Source organism: Plenodomus lingam, assembly GCF_022343315.1.
Source record: "Plenodomus lingam strain CAN1 chromosome Unknown contig_23, whole genome shotgun sequence".
NCBI classification, from domain to species: domain Eukaryota; kingdom Fungi; phylum Ascomycota; class Dothideomycetes; order Pleosporales; family Leptosphaeriaceae; genus Plenodomus; species Plenodomus lingam.
In genome coordinates this window covers 185,851-203,654 of record NW_027093940.1, presented here as the reverse complement: position 1 = coordinate 203,654, position 17,804 = coordinate 185,851, and the positions used below count along the sequence as shown (strand labels likewise).

The 17,804-nt window shown below is 54.5% G+C and overlaps 6 protein-coding genes across 6 annotated transcripts; 3 read left to right on the top strand and 3 right to left on the bottom strand.

Annotated features, from left to right (window-relative positions):
* Window positions 1-307: 307 nt before the first annotated feature.
* On the top strand, window positions 308-4,241 carry IAQ61_005773 (uncharacterized protein; the record flags this gene model as incomplete). The annotated part of the gene is made up of 9 exons (XM_066096931.1): window positions 308-341; window positions 467-545; window positions 603-1,914; window positions 1,962-2,172; window positions 2,223-3,175; window positions 3,259-3,344; window positions 3,402-3,558; window positions 3,745-3,942; window positions 4,203-4,241. The coding sequence occupies 9 exons, from the start codon at window positions 308-310 to the stop codon at window positions 4,239-4,241; spliced, it is 3,069 nt and encodes a 1,022-aa protein (XP_065952923.1).
* Window positions 4,242-4,290: 49 nt separating this feature from the next.
* Window positions 4,291-5,481, bottom strand: IAQ61_005772 (uncharacterized protein; the record flags this gene model as incomplete). Its single annotated transcript, XM_066096930.1, has 2 exons — window positions 4,291-5,136; window positions 5,413-5,481. 2 exons carry the CDS (start codon window positions 5,479-5,481, stop codon window positions 4,291-4,293), a joined length of 915 nt encoding a protein of 304 aa, XP_065952922.1.
* A 341-nt stretch (window positions 5,482-5,822) lies between these two features.
* On the top strand, window positions 5,823-7,472 carry IAQ61_005771 (uncharacterized protein; the record flags this gene model as incomplete). Its single annotated transcript, XM_003836193.2, has 1 exon — window positions 5,823-7,472. One exon carries the CDS (start codon window positions 5,823-5,825, stop codon window positions 7,470-7,472), a length of 1,650 nt encoding a protein of 549 aa, XP_003836241.2.
* Window positions 7,473-9,155: 1,683 nt separating this feature from the next.
* IAQ61_005770 (uncharacterized protein) lies at window positions 9,156-9,853 on the bottom strand (the record flags this gene model as incomplete). Its single annotated transcript, XM_066096929.1, has 2 exons — window positions 9,156-9,535; window positions 9,772-9,853. Coding segments are annotated over 2 exons (462 nt in total), but the record flags the coding sequence as incomplete, so codon positions are not given.
* Window positions 9,854-11,864: 2,011 nt separating this feature from the next.
* Window positions 11,865-13,983, top strand: IAQ61_005769 (uncharacterized protein; the record flags this gene model as incomplete). Its single annotated transcript, XM_003836195.2, has 3 exons — window positions 11,865-12,443; window positions 12,626-13,061; window positions 13,115-13,983. The coding sequence occupies 3 exons, from the start codon at window positions 11,865-11,867 to the stop codon at window positions 13,981-13,983; spliced, it is 1,884 nt and encodes a 627-aa protein (XP_003836243.2).
* Window positions 13,984-14,203: 220 nt separating this feature from the next.
* IAQ61_005768 (uncharacterized protein) lies at window positions 14,204-15,861 on the bottom strand (the record flags this gene model as incomplete). The annotated part of the gene is given in 5 exon segments (XM_066096928.1): window positions 14,204-14,306; window positions 14,494-14,796; window positions 15,002-15,087; window positions 15,117-15,626; window positions 15,640-15,861. Coding segments are annotated over 5 exon segments (1,224 nt in total), but the record flags the coding sequence as incomplete, so codon positions are not given.
* Window positions 15,862-17,804: the final 1,943 nt, after the last annotated feature.

Here is a 17,804-nt window from a genome sequence, read left to right as displayed (position 1 = left end):
CATCCATCCATCCATCCATCCATCCATCGTCTGGTAGCTAGCGATTCCGCCCGTAGCTACCTAGCGGGCGGCGCGGGTTAGAGGCAGCAGGGACCCAACCCACCCAACTACTTGCCCCAGCCAGCCGTCTCTCTTGGTACTGTGTACTGTAGCTTTACGTGCACCAACTGACTCTGACTCTCACTTCACCTGAGCCTCTTTCCCCCCTTGCTACCGGAGCCACCGTTGTCTGCGACTATCCCTACCCTACTTGTACCTTCCCATCATCTGCCTGCGCACATGTCCGCAGCCTGCTAATTGAGGCGCCATGGGACGCAACGCCCGAAAGCGCATCTCCTACGGTAGGTTGGGGGTTCCTGCGAGGGCCGGCGCGTGCACATCCATGGCCATGTCATGCGCGGAGAGCTGAGCTGGCCTTGACAGACTGACAGACTGACGGACTGACTGGCTGACCATTGCCCTACAGTGCTGCCACTTGCGAACTCAGCGGGAGGACATCGGCTGGGAGTCAACGGCTTGGCTGTCGACCCAGCCAACTCTATTCTGTGAGCCTCCGCGCCGCCTCTGGCAATCTCGCAGCATGGTAGGCTGACATAGTCCAGCTACTCGGGTGGACGAGATGGCGTAATTTGCGCATGGGACCTGCACCTTGATTTGAACAAGCATGACTCCGAAGAACGCGACCCCTTCGCCGACTCCAATGCCACCGACTTCAAACCTCCACCCACCCAGTTCCGCCAGCAGGTCCAGGCGCACACCCACTGGATCAATGACATTGTACTTGCCCAGAACAGCCAGGCCCTCGTCTCTGCCTCTTCCGATATCACCGTAAAGGTATGGCGGCCAGCTGCCACCGACGCGCTTCCACCGCAGACCATTGGCCTACACACCGATTATGTTAAGCGCGTGGCGTCGCCAGGCGGCAACGAGAACTGGGTAGCATCAGGTGGGCTGGATCGCAAGATCAGCCTGTGGGATCTGAACGGTGCTGGCAAGAAGCTCGAGATAGCTGTGGGCGAGGACGAGAATACCGCCAAGGGCTCGGTGTACGCATTGGCCGCGACGCCCAACATCATTGCCAGTGGTGGACCAGAGAGCATTGTGAGGGTGTGGGACGCCAGGACGGGCAAGCGCATCACCAAGTTTGTTGGACACACGGACAACGTGAGGGATATACTATTGGCACAGGATGGCGACACCATCCTGACGGGCTCGTCTGATCAGACAGTCAAGGTGTGGTCCATGACCGCAGGTCGCTGCATGTACACGCTCACCATGCACAACGACAGCGTGTGGTCACTATACTCGGACTCGCCAGACCTCTCCGTCTTCTACTCTTCTGACCGATCGGGCGTAGTAGCGAAAAGTGACGTTCGAGACTGCGCTGAAATGGATGAAGGTCTCTCAGTTGCGGTATGTCAAGAGCACGATGGCGTGAACAAGATTGTTGCCGCGGGCGAGTACGTCTGGACGGCAACCTCGAGTTCGAGCATCAACAGGTGGAACGACGTCGAGACATGCGCCGAGGTCGAGCTACCTCAAGACTACAAATGGCACAGGAGTAGTATGTCTACCATGCGATCCCGCTACCCTTCGCCCCCTGGAGCGAGCCCGCCTGCAAATGGAGCGACACCAAAAATACCCCTAAAATCCCTGCTTCGCATGTCGAATACTGCGCCATTTCCCCAAGCTCTCGCTACAAAGGATCCCGATGCTTCGACTGTGGCTAGCATTCGCAAACCTGCAGAGGTTTTGATTCAGTCGGATCACAATACCACTGCTCCTGTTCGAAGCCTTCCTGACTTCACCATTGAAGGCCAGAATGGTTTGATTAAGCATCATCTACTGAATGATCGCAGAAGAGTATTAACTCTCGATACGGCGGGAGAGGTGATGCTGTGGGATCTTCTGCAGGTATGAGTAAACCAGCCTCCATGTGAGCTGTTGCTGATGTGATGTAGTGTGTTCCGATCAAGTCCTACGGCAAAAAGCACATGGAAGATGTCTTACCCGAGATAAATACTCGCGACAGTGTTGCACACTGGTGTGGTGTAGACACACGGATAGGTACTCTAACCTGTGTTTTAGAAGAGAATTATTGCTTTGACGCTGAATCGTATGCGGACGATCTTCAGCTGGAAGAGCAGATTGAGTTTCGTGAAGATCACAGGAGTATGTTGTCTTATGTATTGACACCCTGCTATCATACTGACTTTGCCTAGTAAACCTGGGCAAGTGGATTTTACGGTACCTATTCTCGAATCTCATAGACGAAGAGATAAGACGAGACGAGATCTTCCGAGCCGACCTTATAAAGCAGAAAGAAGAGGAACCGAAGCCCAGCCGGCCTACCAATATCGAGTTGCCGGATCCTGGCCTCAGTGGGTGGGACAACAACGTTTCTGGACCCACCTCAGCCTCTACAATCAAGGCCAACAATGGATTTCACTTACCGCACACCCCTGGGCTGGCTATTGGACTAGCAACACCCATGCAGGCACCACCCAGTGCAGGTCGCAATTCTCAGAGCAACACAGTCCTGACCCCCACTACTGAGGAGGGTGCACAGTTGGAGAAGACATCAACGCAACGAAGCTCAACGCAGGATGGTGGTGATTACTTTGGCAGTGCTTCCACCACTAACACGAACGGCAACAGCAATGGCAAGCCTGGTGATGCAAAGGAGGGCACCGCAGAATCGAAAGACGAACCTTTGCAATCGCCCTCGGAGCCAGATACACCAGCCAAGAAGGGTAAAGGCATGTTTGGCAAGAAGTTCTTCAATATGAAAAAGTTCAGCACCGGGACCGCTACAGCCGAACCGGCCAAGCCAGCTGTGGACGAAAAGGCAGAGGACAGTGACTCGCGATCCAGCAAGACGGACGAGAAAACCATCGAGGATAACTTCTTCGGTTCCATACAAAGGATACGGCAGGGCTATGAAGAACAACTTGCTGCCGGTGCCACGAAGCTCGAAACGCAAATCGCGCCCAGCTTGCCCAGCGAAACTCCTGTGCTGAAGCCCCCAGCCTCAACGACCATCTTGATCCAAGAGGACCGTCCAGACTCGGGCGGTGTAGCCGATCTCTTCGAAGGCAAAGTAGGCAGTCTAGGTCTCCAGGCAGACCTGATAGAAAAAGCAGCACCCATGTGGCTCGCCGAAGTGTTGTTACGCGTATGTCCCTTTCCCATTCTAACCCTACTCACATCTTTATATATGAACAAACATTGCTAACCCACAACCCCCCACGCCGACAGAACCAACTCCCCATCAAAGACATTGTCAAAGTCTCCTTCATCCTCGAGCCCTTTAACAACGCGCTCCCCAGCATCTCCTCGGACGGGTACATTCCCTTTTCCCTCCCCTTCGAAACCGCAGCCCGCGCTAACGCCCGCCTCAGCAATAATCGCCTCAATGCAAACCGCATGCTGCGCGCACGCAAGATTCTGGGCTACGTTGCCGAGCGCATTGAGCCCGCGTTGTCAAAGGAAGAGGGCGAGGTGGAAGATGCTGGTTTGAAGCCAGAAGAGTATTTGGAACTTTGGTGTAATGGCCAGGTATGTTTTTTGGTCTTTGTTTTTCCCCCTCCTATCCCCAATCTTCCCACCTCAGATACAATGCACCCATACCTACCCATACAACTCCCCTCAACCCCACCTCCCACCCTCCCTTTTCCCACCACCACCACTCCCACATCCACACCAAAATCAAACATAAAACTAACAATCCCTCCACCAAAACAGCTCATCCCCCCAACCATGACCCTAGCCTCCATACGCGCCCACGTCTGGCGCGGCGGCGGCGACGTCCTACTTCACTACAAGGCAAACGGCCGCAAGGAAATCAAATACAAACCCTATCCTGGTCCGCAGTCTGGTGCGCCGCCGGGTCCTGTGCATGGTTTGGGGTTGGCGGCGGCGGGGCAGACGCAGAGTGCGAGGGTGAGTGCGGAGGGGAAGGGGAGTGAGACAAGGGAGAGTTTGGAGGAGGGGGGGAGGGGGGGTGCGGAGTAGGGGGGTGGTTGTGGTTGTGGCGGTGGGGGATGGGAAAGGGGAGGGGGTTTGGTGGGTTTGTGTCTGATTGTGTATGCCGGTTTATGGGGGGGGAGGAGAAGTGGTTGGTTGTGGAGTGTAAATAAAATCTGCGTTGGGTAAAGGGGCAGAAAGACAAGTTTTGTAATTCCTTGAGGCTTTTGTGGTAGAAAAGGTTCAAGGATGCAGAAGTTGCCATGATCGGATAGAGACACACATACTTTCCAAGCTCGTCCATGGAATCCATACATTTATTCTTTACCCCCCCTCCACCACACCCCCCAATCTATTACTCGCCCACTGATAACTCCCGAGAAAGATGGCCCCTCCTACACTGATCCACCCCACCCTCGGACCTATCCCCGCAAAGAAGGCCCTCGGTCCACTCTCCCGCAGTATATCCTTGAGCATGCCTACCATGGGCTGTTTCTCCCTAGCAAGCATCATGCGCGTCTTGAGCACATCCAACGGCGTCGTAACGCCCGCCGCCACCGCCCCAGCAACACTACCCAGCACGCCGCCCTCAAGGCCAGAAACCTGCTCGCGCCCCGTCTGCGCCAACCGATAGCGCTTCAGCGCCTCCCAGAGCGGAAACTGAATCACCGTAAACGGCACCTCCCGGATAATCGTGATGCTCCAGCCGCGATACAACTCGCGCCAGACATGCAGCAAACTGTGCGTGCGTCTCTGGTCGAGGATAAACCGCAGGGCCGATAGCGAGCTCGGATGCTGACTCGCCTGTGCACGCTGCTTGACGACTTCGGTGGGCACGCGGACGGCGCAGGCGGCGACCTCGCCTAGACTGGCGGCGAGCATGTGGGTGAGGGCCTCGTTGCCTGCGTCTGGGTTGACTTGTTTGAAGGGCTTGCCGGCGGCGGTGTAGGCGGTTGAGGGCGCGGGCGCGAGGGCCCGCTTGATGGAGTCGTAGGTGATGAAGAAGAGGGCTGCGCCTGGGGCGGAGCCGACAATGGCAGAACCCACGCCGCGGTAGATGCCGGTGAAGCCGCCGGAGAGGGCGAAGCCGGAGGAGGATTGGAGGCGGGTTTTGAGCGTGTCGAGGGGGTAGAGGGAGAGGTCGACGGTTGTGCCTGCTAGGCCGCCTGCCTGGGGGGTGGGCGGGAGGGTGTTAGATGGGTGTGTGTGGAAGCATGTGTGGGAGGATGATTGACGTGGAGGGACTTTGGTGAGGGCATAGGATTTGTGGTATTGGAGGTTTGGGCGGGGTGAGGGAGGTGGAGTTGGGATAGAATGCCAGTCATCTCGCGACTGTACGAGACAAAAAAGTCTAGTCTCTTCACGGCGAGGATGGGCGGCTACATGTGACAGTTGCCTTGTGAGGAATTGCCCAAGTATGAAAAGAAGGAAAAGAAAAAGGCTCACCATCAGCGACCGCAGATACGGCGACTCCACCCATGCCCGTCCGCGCTGGGGCTCGAGGACATGCTGCATGATGGGAAGAAAAGGAAGACAGACACACACAGCGGGCAAGCTCTGAGCAATGACGCGACGCTTGCTGCAACGAGGCCGAGGCCTTGCCGTGCCCGCCAAAAGTCATGGCAGCCAGTCTGTGCGCAAGCCAAGGGACGTTCCCACGCGCCATCGACAACAACGGTACCTTGCCCTTGGCCCGGCCGGTTCATGCAGCGATGCGCATTGTAGATCTTGACACCAGCCTCGAAAGTTTATTTCTGGCCGCGAGCTTGGAAGTCGAAAGCTACGTTTCTTGCACGGCCTGGGTGCTTGAGTACCGGGACGTCGGGCACCGGGAACGGTTGGAAATGCAGGTCTGAATGATGGGTGGTCATGGGTTGAAAGTGCGGTGCCTTGCGAGTACGAGCGTGGAGGACTGGGATGGCGGGTATGCGTGTGGGCGGGAAGAAGAGGCGGAGAAAGAGGAGGACGAGAAAGAGCTGGGAGAGGGAGAGGGAGAGGGAGAGGGAGAGGAAGAGGAAGAGGAAGAGGAAGAGGAAGAGGAAGAGGAAGAGGAAGAGGAAGAGGAAGAGTCTGCTTCCTGGTGCACCGCAAACCTCCCAGTAGAGGACCCTGTCGAGGAAAGTGACATGGAAAGTGATACGTCGGACTCGGATTCGGATTCAGATTCAGACGACAACGACGAAGCTTCAAGCAGTGGAGCTAGCCCAGACTCGCAGAATGTGTCGCCAGACAAGCAGCATGTCAGCTGTATTCAACACGCACAGTTGTCAGCGGATGGATCCTGCATCTTCACCTCAGACTACAGCCGCATATTCAACGTCTACCCCATCGACTCCTCTACACCGCCTGCTGCAAGCCCTCACTCCCTCTCCCCATACGCCTCTCTCCAATCACCAAACCCCATCTGGGCCTTCGCAGCCAACCCACTCTTCAACTTCCAAGACGCCACCACCACACACGTCCTCATCAGCCGCAGAGACTCGTACATCACCCTCCACAACGCCCTCTGGGACATCAACCAAACCAACCCCAACCCCTCCCCTACCCCCAAAACCCCAATCGACATCTCCACCCCTCTCTCCTTCTACAAAAACATCAACCCCCTCACCGAAGCCGTCACCGCCCCCCTCAGCCTCACCTACTCCCACACCGGAACCCACTTCTTCGCCGGCCTCCAAAACTCAATCGCAACCTTTGATCTCACCCACACCGCCGCCCCAATCCACACCACCCCCACCATCCCCAGCCTACGCAACAAACTCAAAGGCGGCGGCCGCGGCTTCAAAGGCTCCATCTCCGCACTCGCACTCTCCCCTCCCTCCCCTTCCCACTCCTCCAACGGCCTCCTCGCAGCAGGCTCTCGCACCCGCTACATCGGCCTCTACGACGCCCACCACGCCCAGGAAATCACTTCCTTTCCACTGCCCGGCACCACCGTGCGCCCCGCATCCCACAACCGCATCCTCGCTTCCGTCATGGGCGATGGCGTCTCAAGCCTGCAGTGGAGTCCCTGCGCTAAATACCTGTACGTCGCCGAACGAAACACAGATGTCCTGCTCATCTACGACGTCCGCAACTTCTCCCTCGCCCTCGCCTACTGTGCTGGCCGCACGGCGCAGACCAAGCAGCGGCTCGGCTTTGCCGTGTGGAATGCCGGCGCCGCCTCGCGGTCTGATGGCGAGGCCGTGGCGCATGAGGTTTGGGCTGGTGGGATGGATGGGTATGTTAGGGTTTGGAGGGATCCATATGTTAAAGAGGGGGCGGTTGAGGCGGATGAGGTGATTAGGGTTGGGGGTGTGGCGGGGGCGGAGATGCCTGTTGTGAGTACACTTGTGCATGAGGGTGGGGGGTTGGCGGTTGCGGCGGGTGGGAGGGTGGTTGTTGGGCAGGATGATGGTGGTGCTTCTGCTGGTGCTGCTGTTACAAGGGGGAAAAGAAGAGGGGGTCGGGGTATCAGGCCGCTGTTCAGGGAATGGGGGCGTTTAGATATCTTGTCTCTAGTGTGAGTTGTACGCTCCATTCCACGGCCATGCATTTCAAGAGTAATACCCAACTGTTGTTAGCAATCGCCCTACCACTCTTTCCCACATTCTTTCCCACACCTCGCCACCTCGCCATCTTCCCCCGACTTACTCTTCCCCATTTCAATGAAAGACCATAGAATGCGACAATACCAGTCGACATGTTTCCACTCCACCTCAGACCCACCTACACTACAGTCTAGAAATACCACACGAATGAACAATGCACGCAGAGAAACGTCCATGTTTTAATTGTTATATCCAAGCTACCACACACTCCATGCAGTAGTCGTCCTTGGGCCGGGAGCAGCATCGCCCATGTGTCAACCTTGGCGGTTTTTGTTTTGATTTCCTCGGATACTGATACTGATACCAATGTACACTCCCTTGCCGCCTCTACTTTGCGTTTCTTGGTCATCACTGGATCCTGTTGGACTAGAAATATACATAATCTTTGATGTTGTATTTCATTTGCTTCTTGCTTTTTGCTTTCACCCCTCGCTGCCAGATTGTGTATCTTGAGTTCAGACCAGGGTCAGCAATGATGCCTTGGGCTGGATATAAAAATAGTCCATCTGTTGCGTTTGTTGTTCAGTGTCAGGATTGCAAAAATTGGATTCGCTTTGCTTTACTTTGCTTTGTGATCAGTTTGATTGATAAGTTTGATGTGAGTGAACCGTGGTATTCAAGGCAGGCAAGAGCCCGATGCTGTGTATAGTATGTACCCTAAAACAACTCACCATAGGACACCCCCAAAACCAACAGCGGATGGGAGCTGCGAAGAACTGTACCAGCAATCCCCTCTGTGACATGTCCTGACGTCTAGACGAAGTCATGTATCGTGATGGAAGGAACTCGTCACTATCGAATCAGATCAGAGTCAGATTCGCCTGGCTTGTTCGCTAAAAAGATCCCGAGCGTGGGGCAAGGAAGGGGGGGATGGATGCCATCGCACCCACCAACGCAACGCGCACACGCGACGGCCATTATTTGACGAACATGCGCCAGCCGAGCAGCTGCGTTTGATTTTAACTGGGGCCATCCCTGACTTTCCGCCTTGCTTACTCCATGTAGGATATTTCGATAGACGAGATCTGCAAATTTTACCAAACAGCAAGGCGTCAAATGTTTATTGCGACCGTGGATCCTGCTGCGACATCAACGTGAAAACGGTTGATGTCGTCGGCGCGCGCTGCAAGCCCACGCCGTACCAAGGCTGAAACCCTTGACTATTGGCGTCCGGATCGTCAGCCCTGAGCAGCTCAGGGTTCGCGCTCGTGCTACGGGCGTACGACAGTGGGGAGAGAGCGCAACTGAAGGATACATAGGGAATCGGCGTTGGTGCTCTCGGGAGGCCATGTGTTGTAGAGGTTTGCGCATGTCGCATATTGGTATTGCACACACCTGCGCCAGCTGAGCCGAGATAGTGGGCACGACGTCTTTCCTTCTGGTTTGCGCAACGCAACCGTCGTACACTGCGTTTGCAATGGCAGTGGACCCTGTGCGATTGTGGCTTTACCCGTGGATTAGCCATGGATGGTGTCAGCATTCAAAGTGACGGACAGGGTCTGGTTCTGACAAGCGCTCTCCTCACTGTACGTAGTACATGTCTCAAAAAGACAAGCTTCTCTTTTGGGAAAGTGTATTGTGGTTGCCAGTTGAGGCTGCTCAGAAGACTGCGCCGTGCGGGTAAATAGCATGGCAAATGACCTTGGACAGGCGGAGACTCCCCTTGCCTTGCCATGTCAGCACACCACTGAAATCACTATGCGTACCGTCGGAAAGGGCGGCCGGGCCGGAGTTGCAGAGATGGAACACTGGCTGGCCTCCTTGTACCAATTGGTGGTCAATTGGGTGCAAACCTGAGGGCTGACCGTCACGATGGTTGGACATGAGCCGACAGCTGGACTGACCAGACGAAGCGAGGGCAGAAAACGATAACTTGGTTATCAAGAGCAGGGGTACGGTGCGCCAGGGCCAAAGGGGCTCCAAAGCGACGGTGTTCGAGAAGACGTCCCGCTCGCTCCGGCTGGACCGGAGCCCAGGAACTACAGCAATCAGCCTTAATCAAGTGCATGTGGCGGTCCGGTGCGCAAAGATATTGGCAACCAGCAGCAGCAGCGGGTTGTGTACTGTTGCAATAGCCCTTTTCAAACGCGTCAAGGGGTGCCTTGTTGCCTTGTATTGAAAAGAGCGATTTTGTTCAGTGACGGATGGCAGCAGGGGAGGGGTGAATGGTGAAATGTCATTGCACGGTGCATGACGGCGCGACCCACAGACGAACTTGCCACATGCACGGTTCCATCACAGTGGAGGAGGGCCGCGAGGTGGGTGGGCCACCGTGGAGAGGGCCGCATCGTAGGAAGCTGATTGCAGGAAGAAGGACAACATGGAGGGAGGGTTGGAGAGAGAGAGAGAGAGAGAGAGAGAGAGAGAATGAGGGAAGCGACAAGAGAAAAGGAAAGAGGAGAAAGAGGAGAAATTGGCGAGTGTATGTAAGGATCTTGTGTAAATACGGTACTCATGGTAGAGTAGAATAGAGTACTACTACTTCTACTACTACTACTGTGTTTGTGCTTGTAGTAGTAGAACCGCAATACGCAACGTCTCCAGTGCGGCGGGATGGGAAGAGGACAAAGGCTTGGAGGGGCGATGAGCAGTGGAGAGTGGATTGGCAGGATTTGGCAGGTTCCAGAGAGTTGCAAAGCTGGTTGGGGGGGGGGGGCACTAGCAGGAAATGCACGTGACGGAGCTAGGTCGAGGCGGGCTAGACAGGGGTGTGTGTGGCCCACGGCCCAGTTGGTCTGTGCTGGGCTTTTTTCGCCTTTTGCAGACCAGCGAGCAAGCCGAAAAGCGGTGCTGAAAGGCTGTGTGTGCATAACCAACCCATACTCTCCTACTCTATACCTACTTATCCCTTCATCCTACTACCATATCTACAGTACCTATTACCCAGCCCACCGGATTCTCTCAGGCGACGGCGTTTGGAGGAGTGGGGGGAGGGGTTCGTCTCAGCTTCGCTAGTGAGTGAGTCGAGTGAGAGAGAGAGAGAGAGTAGGTACTAGAAGTCTACTCTACCTACCAGCAGGACCAAGAGTTTTACCGAGCGCTTTTACCTACACAAGTCCCGTACATAAGGGCGTACATACATACTACTCTGGAGACCAACGAACAGTGACAGGGTTCCTGCCGCCGAAGCGAAGGAGCCATTACAGCAAGCGAGAGTACCTAAGCCACCTCGAGAGTTCGAGAGTACCTACAGAGAGAGAGAGAGAGAGTGTAGCCATAGAGTGCATTCTACGCTATCTACCATACTACAGACTGCTGCATACTACACACACACACACACACACACACACACACACACACACACACACACACACACACACGCACACACACGCACACACACACACAATCCACGGTTGCTGGTGGGTGCAGTGTAGAGTATAGGTAGGTACCTAGGTACCGTACCTACCACCACCTACAGGTACGTACAGTTTTTCCACACCTTCTTCTTCTTCTTCTTCTTCTTCTTCTTCTTCTTCATTCTGTCTTTTGGCTTTCACCCTTCTCCCCACAACTGCTCGTGCCGTACCGCTGTCAGTCAAGGCCATCCTCTCTGCCTGCTGGCTGCCGCTCGCTTCTTCTTATCTGCGCAACACAGTCACGGCCACGATCACGGCCACGGCAGCCAAGTGCGCACAACGAGTGGGCCGGCGCGCTCGCGGTGGTGTGCATGGCCGAAGCGGCTTACAGCACAGCACATTCTTGACGTGTCGCAGCTGGCCCTTCCCACGCCGCGCTCTAGTCTCGCAGTGGTGGTCCTCCCCCCCCCCCCCCCGAAAGTCACCACCAGTAGAGTTCCCTTGTGCGTGCCAGCGAGCCTAGGCCATAACGCGTTGCTAATCTACATACAATCCCGCGCAGGTGTACTACAACCGCAGCCCGTTGCAGCACCCACACTTCCACCATCTACGGTCCACGGTCCACACCACACCCTTCCCCCCCCCCACCCCCCTCCCAAACCAGCGAACCGAGGCCTTTTCCTTGCCCTTGCCCTTGCCCTTGCCCTTGCCCACCCCTCCCATCCCTCCACTCCCCCCCCTCCCCCTGTTAGCTTGGACAAGTAGTCGCCAACCAACATATCCCAGTCTCTCTACCCGTTCCTCTCTACCTACTCTCATCTGCCTCGAGCTCTGGACTGGACTGCACCGAGGCGAGAGAGGCACTGCTGCGTGCTCTGAGAAATCGTGCATTGCTGCCTCCTGCCCTGCTGTACCTGCTTCTCACAAGCACTGGCACGCCCTCCTCCTCGTCCCCCGTGTTGCGCCCAGGTGGTTCCATCCCACAAACTTCGCCGTGTTGCTCTGCTAGTCCATGTCACACGATTTCTCCGCCCAAGTCCACGCTGCGCCATATTCGCCCGCGCCGTCGCACTTTTCGCAATCCAGCATGGCGGACCCCAATCTACAGTCGCGACAACAGGCTGTCGCCTATCCCTCGCCGCATTCCTACCCGTCGCCCTCGATGCAGTCGACCTACACCTACCCTCCTCCCCAGGGCCAGCAGAGTAATGAGCCCTATCGCGACTCTCCACAGGGCGCCAATATGTCGCTGCCTCCGCTCAATCTGCCGCCCATACGCCTGCAAGACGGCCAGCAGCCGCCATCGCAACAACAACAACAACAGCAGCAGCAGCAGCCCCAACAGACCATGGGCTCCCCGCTGCCCCCGCCGCAGCACGCAATGCCGCCGCAGTATTATCCTCACCCAGGCCATGCGCCGCCCGGTCAGCAAATGGGCATGGCCAACATGGGCCCCGCGCAGTTCAATGCGATGCGATACCAGCTGCCGCCGCAGGGCGACACGCGTGTCTTGTCCGGCGGTCGCCACAAGAAAGAGATCAAGCGTCGCACAAAGACTGGCTGCTTGACTTGTCGGAAGAGACGTATAAAGGTGAGTGCGGACCGCAACGGCGTGCGATTGGCAGACGCGACGTGATGCGCGAGGCGAGAGGTTCGCCTCGTCGCTTCCCTCATAGTCTGGTCTCGATAACCGAGCCACCAAACAAGCGAGCGACGCTCTAAACCAACCTCATCCCTTCAACTTGCGCATGTGCTGACGATACCAACGTACAGTGCGACGAAGCACATCCCATGTGCCGGAACTGCCAAAAGAGTAAGCGCGAGTGTCTTGGCTACGATCCCATCTTCAAGTCGCAGTCTGGCCCTCCCCAAATTCAACCCGCTCCCAATTCCGTGCCTCCACTTCACTCTGCAAACGCACCGTCTGCACCCCCTTCACAAGCTCAGTCCAGCTACAGCCAAAGCCCCGTCCCCCAGGGTTACGCTCCAGCCTCGTCCGCGCCGGCTGGATACGCGCCAGCTGCATCGACCACGGGCGGTCACCAGCAAGAAAATTTCAACGCCATTGACCCTGCGCTTGCGCAGTCGAGCCAAAATATGCATTCGAGTGCTCCCTCCTACAATGGCGTGCATGCTCTGGACCCCGCCATGAGAGGCCCGCCTGCCGCCCACCCATACGGACCCCCTCCAATACCAGAGCCCATCAAAGGTGAGAAGGCCGTGGCCCGGTACACGCCTCATGTCAAGCTAATACAAGGATAGCAAAACGTCTCCACATTGGTGATATATTTGGCATCTGTAACCACAGCCCACCAGAGGTCCCTCAGCGGACTTCTCCTGTGCCAGCTGCTTTTGACGAGGATTTTACAAACATATTTGTCAACGACTACTGCCAAGGCTTAGATTTCATGCTCCAAACAACGTGGTTCTCGGCCAATAACAACGCGCTGAACAGAGTTTTTGCTGACAGAAGTCTGCATGAAGAGGCTGCCTACTTTACCGAGACAATCAAGTACAAGGCCTCGAGCACCGACATGACAGGGGTCTTTAGTCAGGAAGCCCGTCTCATCTGGCATCTTCTGGGTACCTGCAAGCATACCTCTCCGAGCACAAATGGCGCCAATGGCTCGACAGCGGCCTTCCCCGAGGACGACGTCGCCCTGAAAGAGGTGCGCGCGCGTTTTGACATTCTAGAAGCGCTCCTAACGAATCAAAATCTCGAGTCGAATCCAATGCGGCAGATACAATATGCTGGCGAACTATCCGAGCCAAAGAGAGCGGAGATTGAGTTTTGGCAGGCATTGGGTGACTTTGCTCAGTACTCTGATTCAGACTCGGCGCCGCCCGGCGCCGCCGACCACGCTCTTGCGGCTATGCGAAACGTGTTGCACATGCAGGAAGTGCGCGACGCCATTTACTCTATTGCGATTGCACGACATTACGGTAGTCGCATTGGCGGCTTCCCTAATGCACTCCCTGCTCCAGTCAATCAGCCTACGGATAGTGAGCTGAACAAGCTCCTCGTTGCCATGTCCTTCATCAGCCATGAGAGCAGATCAGCAACACAGCAGGTCCTTGCCCGCATCTGTGACATGGCTATGCTCTCTTGGACCGTCTCGCGGTCACCTTAGCTGAGGTTCTGCTCGGACCTCGCTTCCGCCATCGCAGACCCTGCGGCCCACACCTAGCAGTGGGGAGCGCAGGTCGTGTTCCTGATTGCCTGGTTTGGGCATTGGCAATGATTCTCTTTTGATGGATTCCCATGTATCAGCATTCTTGAATTTGGTCCACCATTCTTCTTCTAAGCTATAATAAGCGGGGCATTCAGAGCCCCAACTTGTTTGTTTCATGCTATCGCTTCTCATGCCTCCCCATGTCTGCATACTGTACACGTCCATTTCGGATTTTGAGCATCATATCTGTATTCCATTCTTGCCTCGCAGCGGCTCCTCTTCTGGAGTTCGTGGTAAGCACAGCATTCTCGTCAGAGATATATACCCCGTTCGACTTGAATTGTGCCTTGCTTCCTACACTCTCCGTTTCCAGCTACAGACAGAGGTGATAATTGTCATTCGGGTGCCGAAAGAGGTTGCAAACAGCCATATCGACAGGAAGTTGATTACGAATCGCGTAGGACATACGAAAAAACGAATACAAACACCAAATTGAAGGCGATTGCATCGCCTGGCCACATGTGATTCTGCGCTATCCCAGCGTCCACAGTTCTGCGAGAGGAGACAGACCGTAAAAGCAGCCCTGACGGGTGGGACAACGGCTCCACACTGAACAACTGGCAATGTACCGATAGTGAACGACTGCAATAATTGATTTGAGCGCAGGGCTTCTCGGGCCGCCTTCGTCGTAACGCCGCATCACGCCTACCAAGCCAATATCTGAGACATCCCCAGCCGTCATTCTCGGCATTCTGAACAAGCATCCGATACCTTGTGATGATCAATAAGCCAGCCTCACAAGCGTTGTGGTACGGCGCCGTCACTTGGTAGTACAGCAGGGTCCAGATGTTTGGAAAGCTGACGCAGTGACATGGCTTTCTTGAACAACCACGTTTGATTTGTGGGTAACGCATATATCCAATTACTGAGCAGTACTCACATGGGAAGGAAGTGCAGCACGCAGACACGTACTCACCGCCCATTAGCTGCAGACAATTGTCGTGAAGAGCCTTGAGCTGGGCCAGGACTAACGGACATGTTCAGACGGAAGGCAAATGTTCGCTGAGCATTTGAAGTCGCGGTACTCATACCATTCTCTGATCTGGTGATGCCATCGCCACAAGGGAGAGAGCCTGGAAGTAACAATTCGCAAGCCTCCGAGACAAGACGGATACATTGCCCTTGGGCCCAAACACTGAAACCCGTAACGCGACACCGGCCCACCTCCCAAAAGGATCCCGTTCGGAGAATTTCCACCGCCCCGGTAAAGACGCCCAAAAGCGCCTGCACTCCTCATCCGGCTCTCTCTGTTGTGCACCCCGCCCCGCCAACGGTTGTTCTCGAACTCGCCTTGTGCCACACAAACGCCCGTGAAGCAAGCGAAGCCACTCACCGGCCATTCCGTTCTCGTAGAAGATATTGACCAAGCACTTGCCGCGGGTGGCTCGGAGGGGCTGCGAACCTGCGGTCTGTGTGTGCGTATATGTGTACGTGTATGTTGCACCAGACTCTTCTTCGGACCGTCTTGCCTTTTCTTTGAGCAGCCCCCTCCACCTATCCCATTCTCGACTGGCATCATGTATGGCGTTGCCGTTGGGAGACTGCAGGGCGTACGGCATATCTTGTCCGGGAAATGAGGGGTTGCTTTCTATGTGTGGTTGGACCGACGGCGTTGGCTTGCATATGCCGGAGGGAGGGGGGGAACGGGAGGACGAGTGAGGTGGTTGTGATTATGGGTTTAACGGGATGAGGACTGACAGCTCCGAAGGTGCCGAGTGTGCATGTATGTTGTGGGACTTTGGAGGATGGGTGTCGGTTGCTGGGGGTTTGGATGGGCTGGATATCTAGGTGGTTGCGGGTGCATTGGGCGGGACTATGGCATGGGCTTGCTTGTACGTAGGTAGGGTACGTTTACCTAGCATCAGACGGACGGGAAGAGAGGAGATGCAGGATTCTAGCCCCAGAGGTGTGACATGAGCTGAAATCGTCCATTAATCAGGAGTAATACTACTATGCCTCTGTCAGAATTGCAGCCACTGCTCTTTCTTGCTCGATATTCGACGGCTTTTTTCTTCTGTGAATCAAGTCGTATTATAATCCCCAGGGGCGGAGGTCTCATTCCATAATGTGTACGCCTTATCTGAAAGTGTATTCGGCGGGATATGTGTGTTATATCTTCTGTTGCTGGACTCACTTTGGCTTTTCTTGGTTCCCCTGGTATTGCGGGGCGGGCATGGTGGATGTAATGGATAAAGTAAGATGTATCACATTTCAGACCAGATTAGCCTTACCGGTACCTTCCCTTGCCTCTTCCACAATCCTCTTATGAATAAGAATCTCTTATTAACGAGAAAACCGGGCGACAAGAACCTCTTGTTAACGGGAAAACCCTATAAGCCAAACACTCTAACTCCCTATGCCCTCTCTTATTCTAGCATGTTGGGTTCACTATCCACTATCCACCATCTACCACCCACTATACACACACGCCTGTGTCCCTTAGGTACCCGTCCGCCTGCCCGCCACCCTTGCCTCTTGTAGATACCCCGCTTCCACGCCATCCTTGGCACACCCCTCGATTTCCCCAATTCTTGTTTTTAATTTGCGCATAATCACTTTAGGTATACATTACAAAGAAAGGATTCATTTTATATCAATTTCAAATACGGTCGCTTAGCTCAGTTGGTTAGAGCGTGGTGCTAATACGAAGGCTTAAATTTACAGGTCATCACGTGACGCCAAGGTCGCGAGTTCGACCCTCGTAGTGACCATTTCTGCATTTTTCTGCATTTTTTGGTGTTTTTTGGTGTTTCTTTTAGTGTTTTTTGGGGGTTTTAGGCGGGGGGTTAGGTTCGGGATTAAGAGATGGTGGGAGGGTGGGATAGTAGAATAGGCAAATTTAAGCGGTATCAGCACTCCTTCCTATACTTGTTTTTTCTTTCTTGATAAAAATTAAGACTTTGTTTTGTTAAGGCGGCGTTGGCAAAAGTATTGTTTAGTGTTTGTGAGTGGTTGTTGATATCTCAAGTTTTGTACGGTGCTAGAGTGGGTGTTAGGTGTTAGGGGGAGGCGGGATCTTTTGTGGATGGAGGATGCAAGTGCAGAGAGAGGTTTATCGAAGAAAAGGCAAGTGGAGTTAGTGTAGTGAATGCGAGTTTTTACTATAGGATAGTAGAATACGAAGAGGAAGAAGTTAGAAATATGCTGCGAGTTTTTACTATAGGATAGTAGAATACGAAGAGGAAGAAGTTAGAAATATGCTTTGCTTATTTAATTCAAGAGCATAGATGTAATAAAAGGAATAAAGACCTTGACTGTACTGCAATAAAACTTCACGTGAGCTACAAGAATTGCTTGAAACACGCTATTCATGGAATTGATATGCTACAGGATCCTGTCCCGTTGCTGATGCAGAGATACGTACATGCATACGCCTGATTGTCATGCACACTAGTATGTACACAAATAACAAAGAAACTACCCCATACATTGTGGAACCCAAGCCGTGGCTGCTATTCCATGAGTCCAGAGAATACTCGCAATGCGCCTGAATGCCATGCAAAGAAATACAGACAGATGAAAAACCCAGATGTAAAATAAGAAACCTGGATATGCATCCACCTCAACGCCAAGCAGTCCTAAGACCCACATGTAATATTTATACCCACCTATTCACAGAAATAAAAAAGGCAAACCTAGACAACACTACGCCGGGCGCGATGCGCAATCTCACGCTTCGCAATCGTACCATTGCTGCACTTTGTACCGCCCGCAACGGG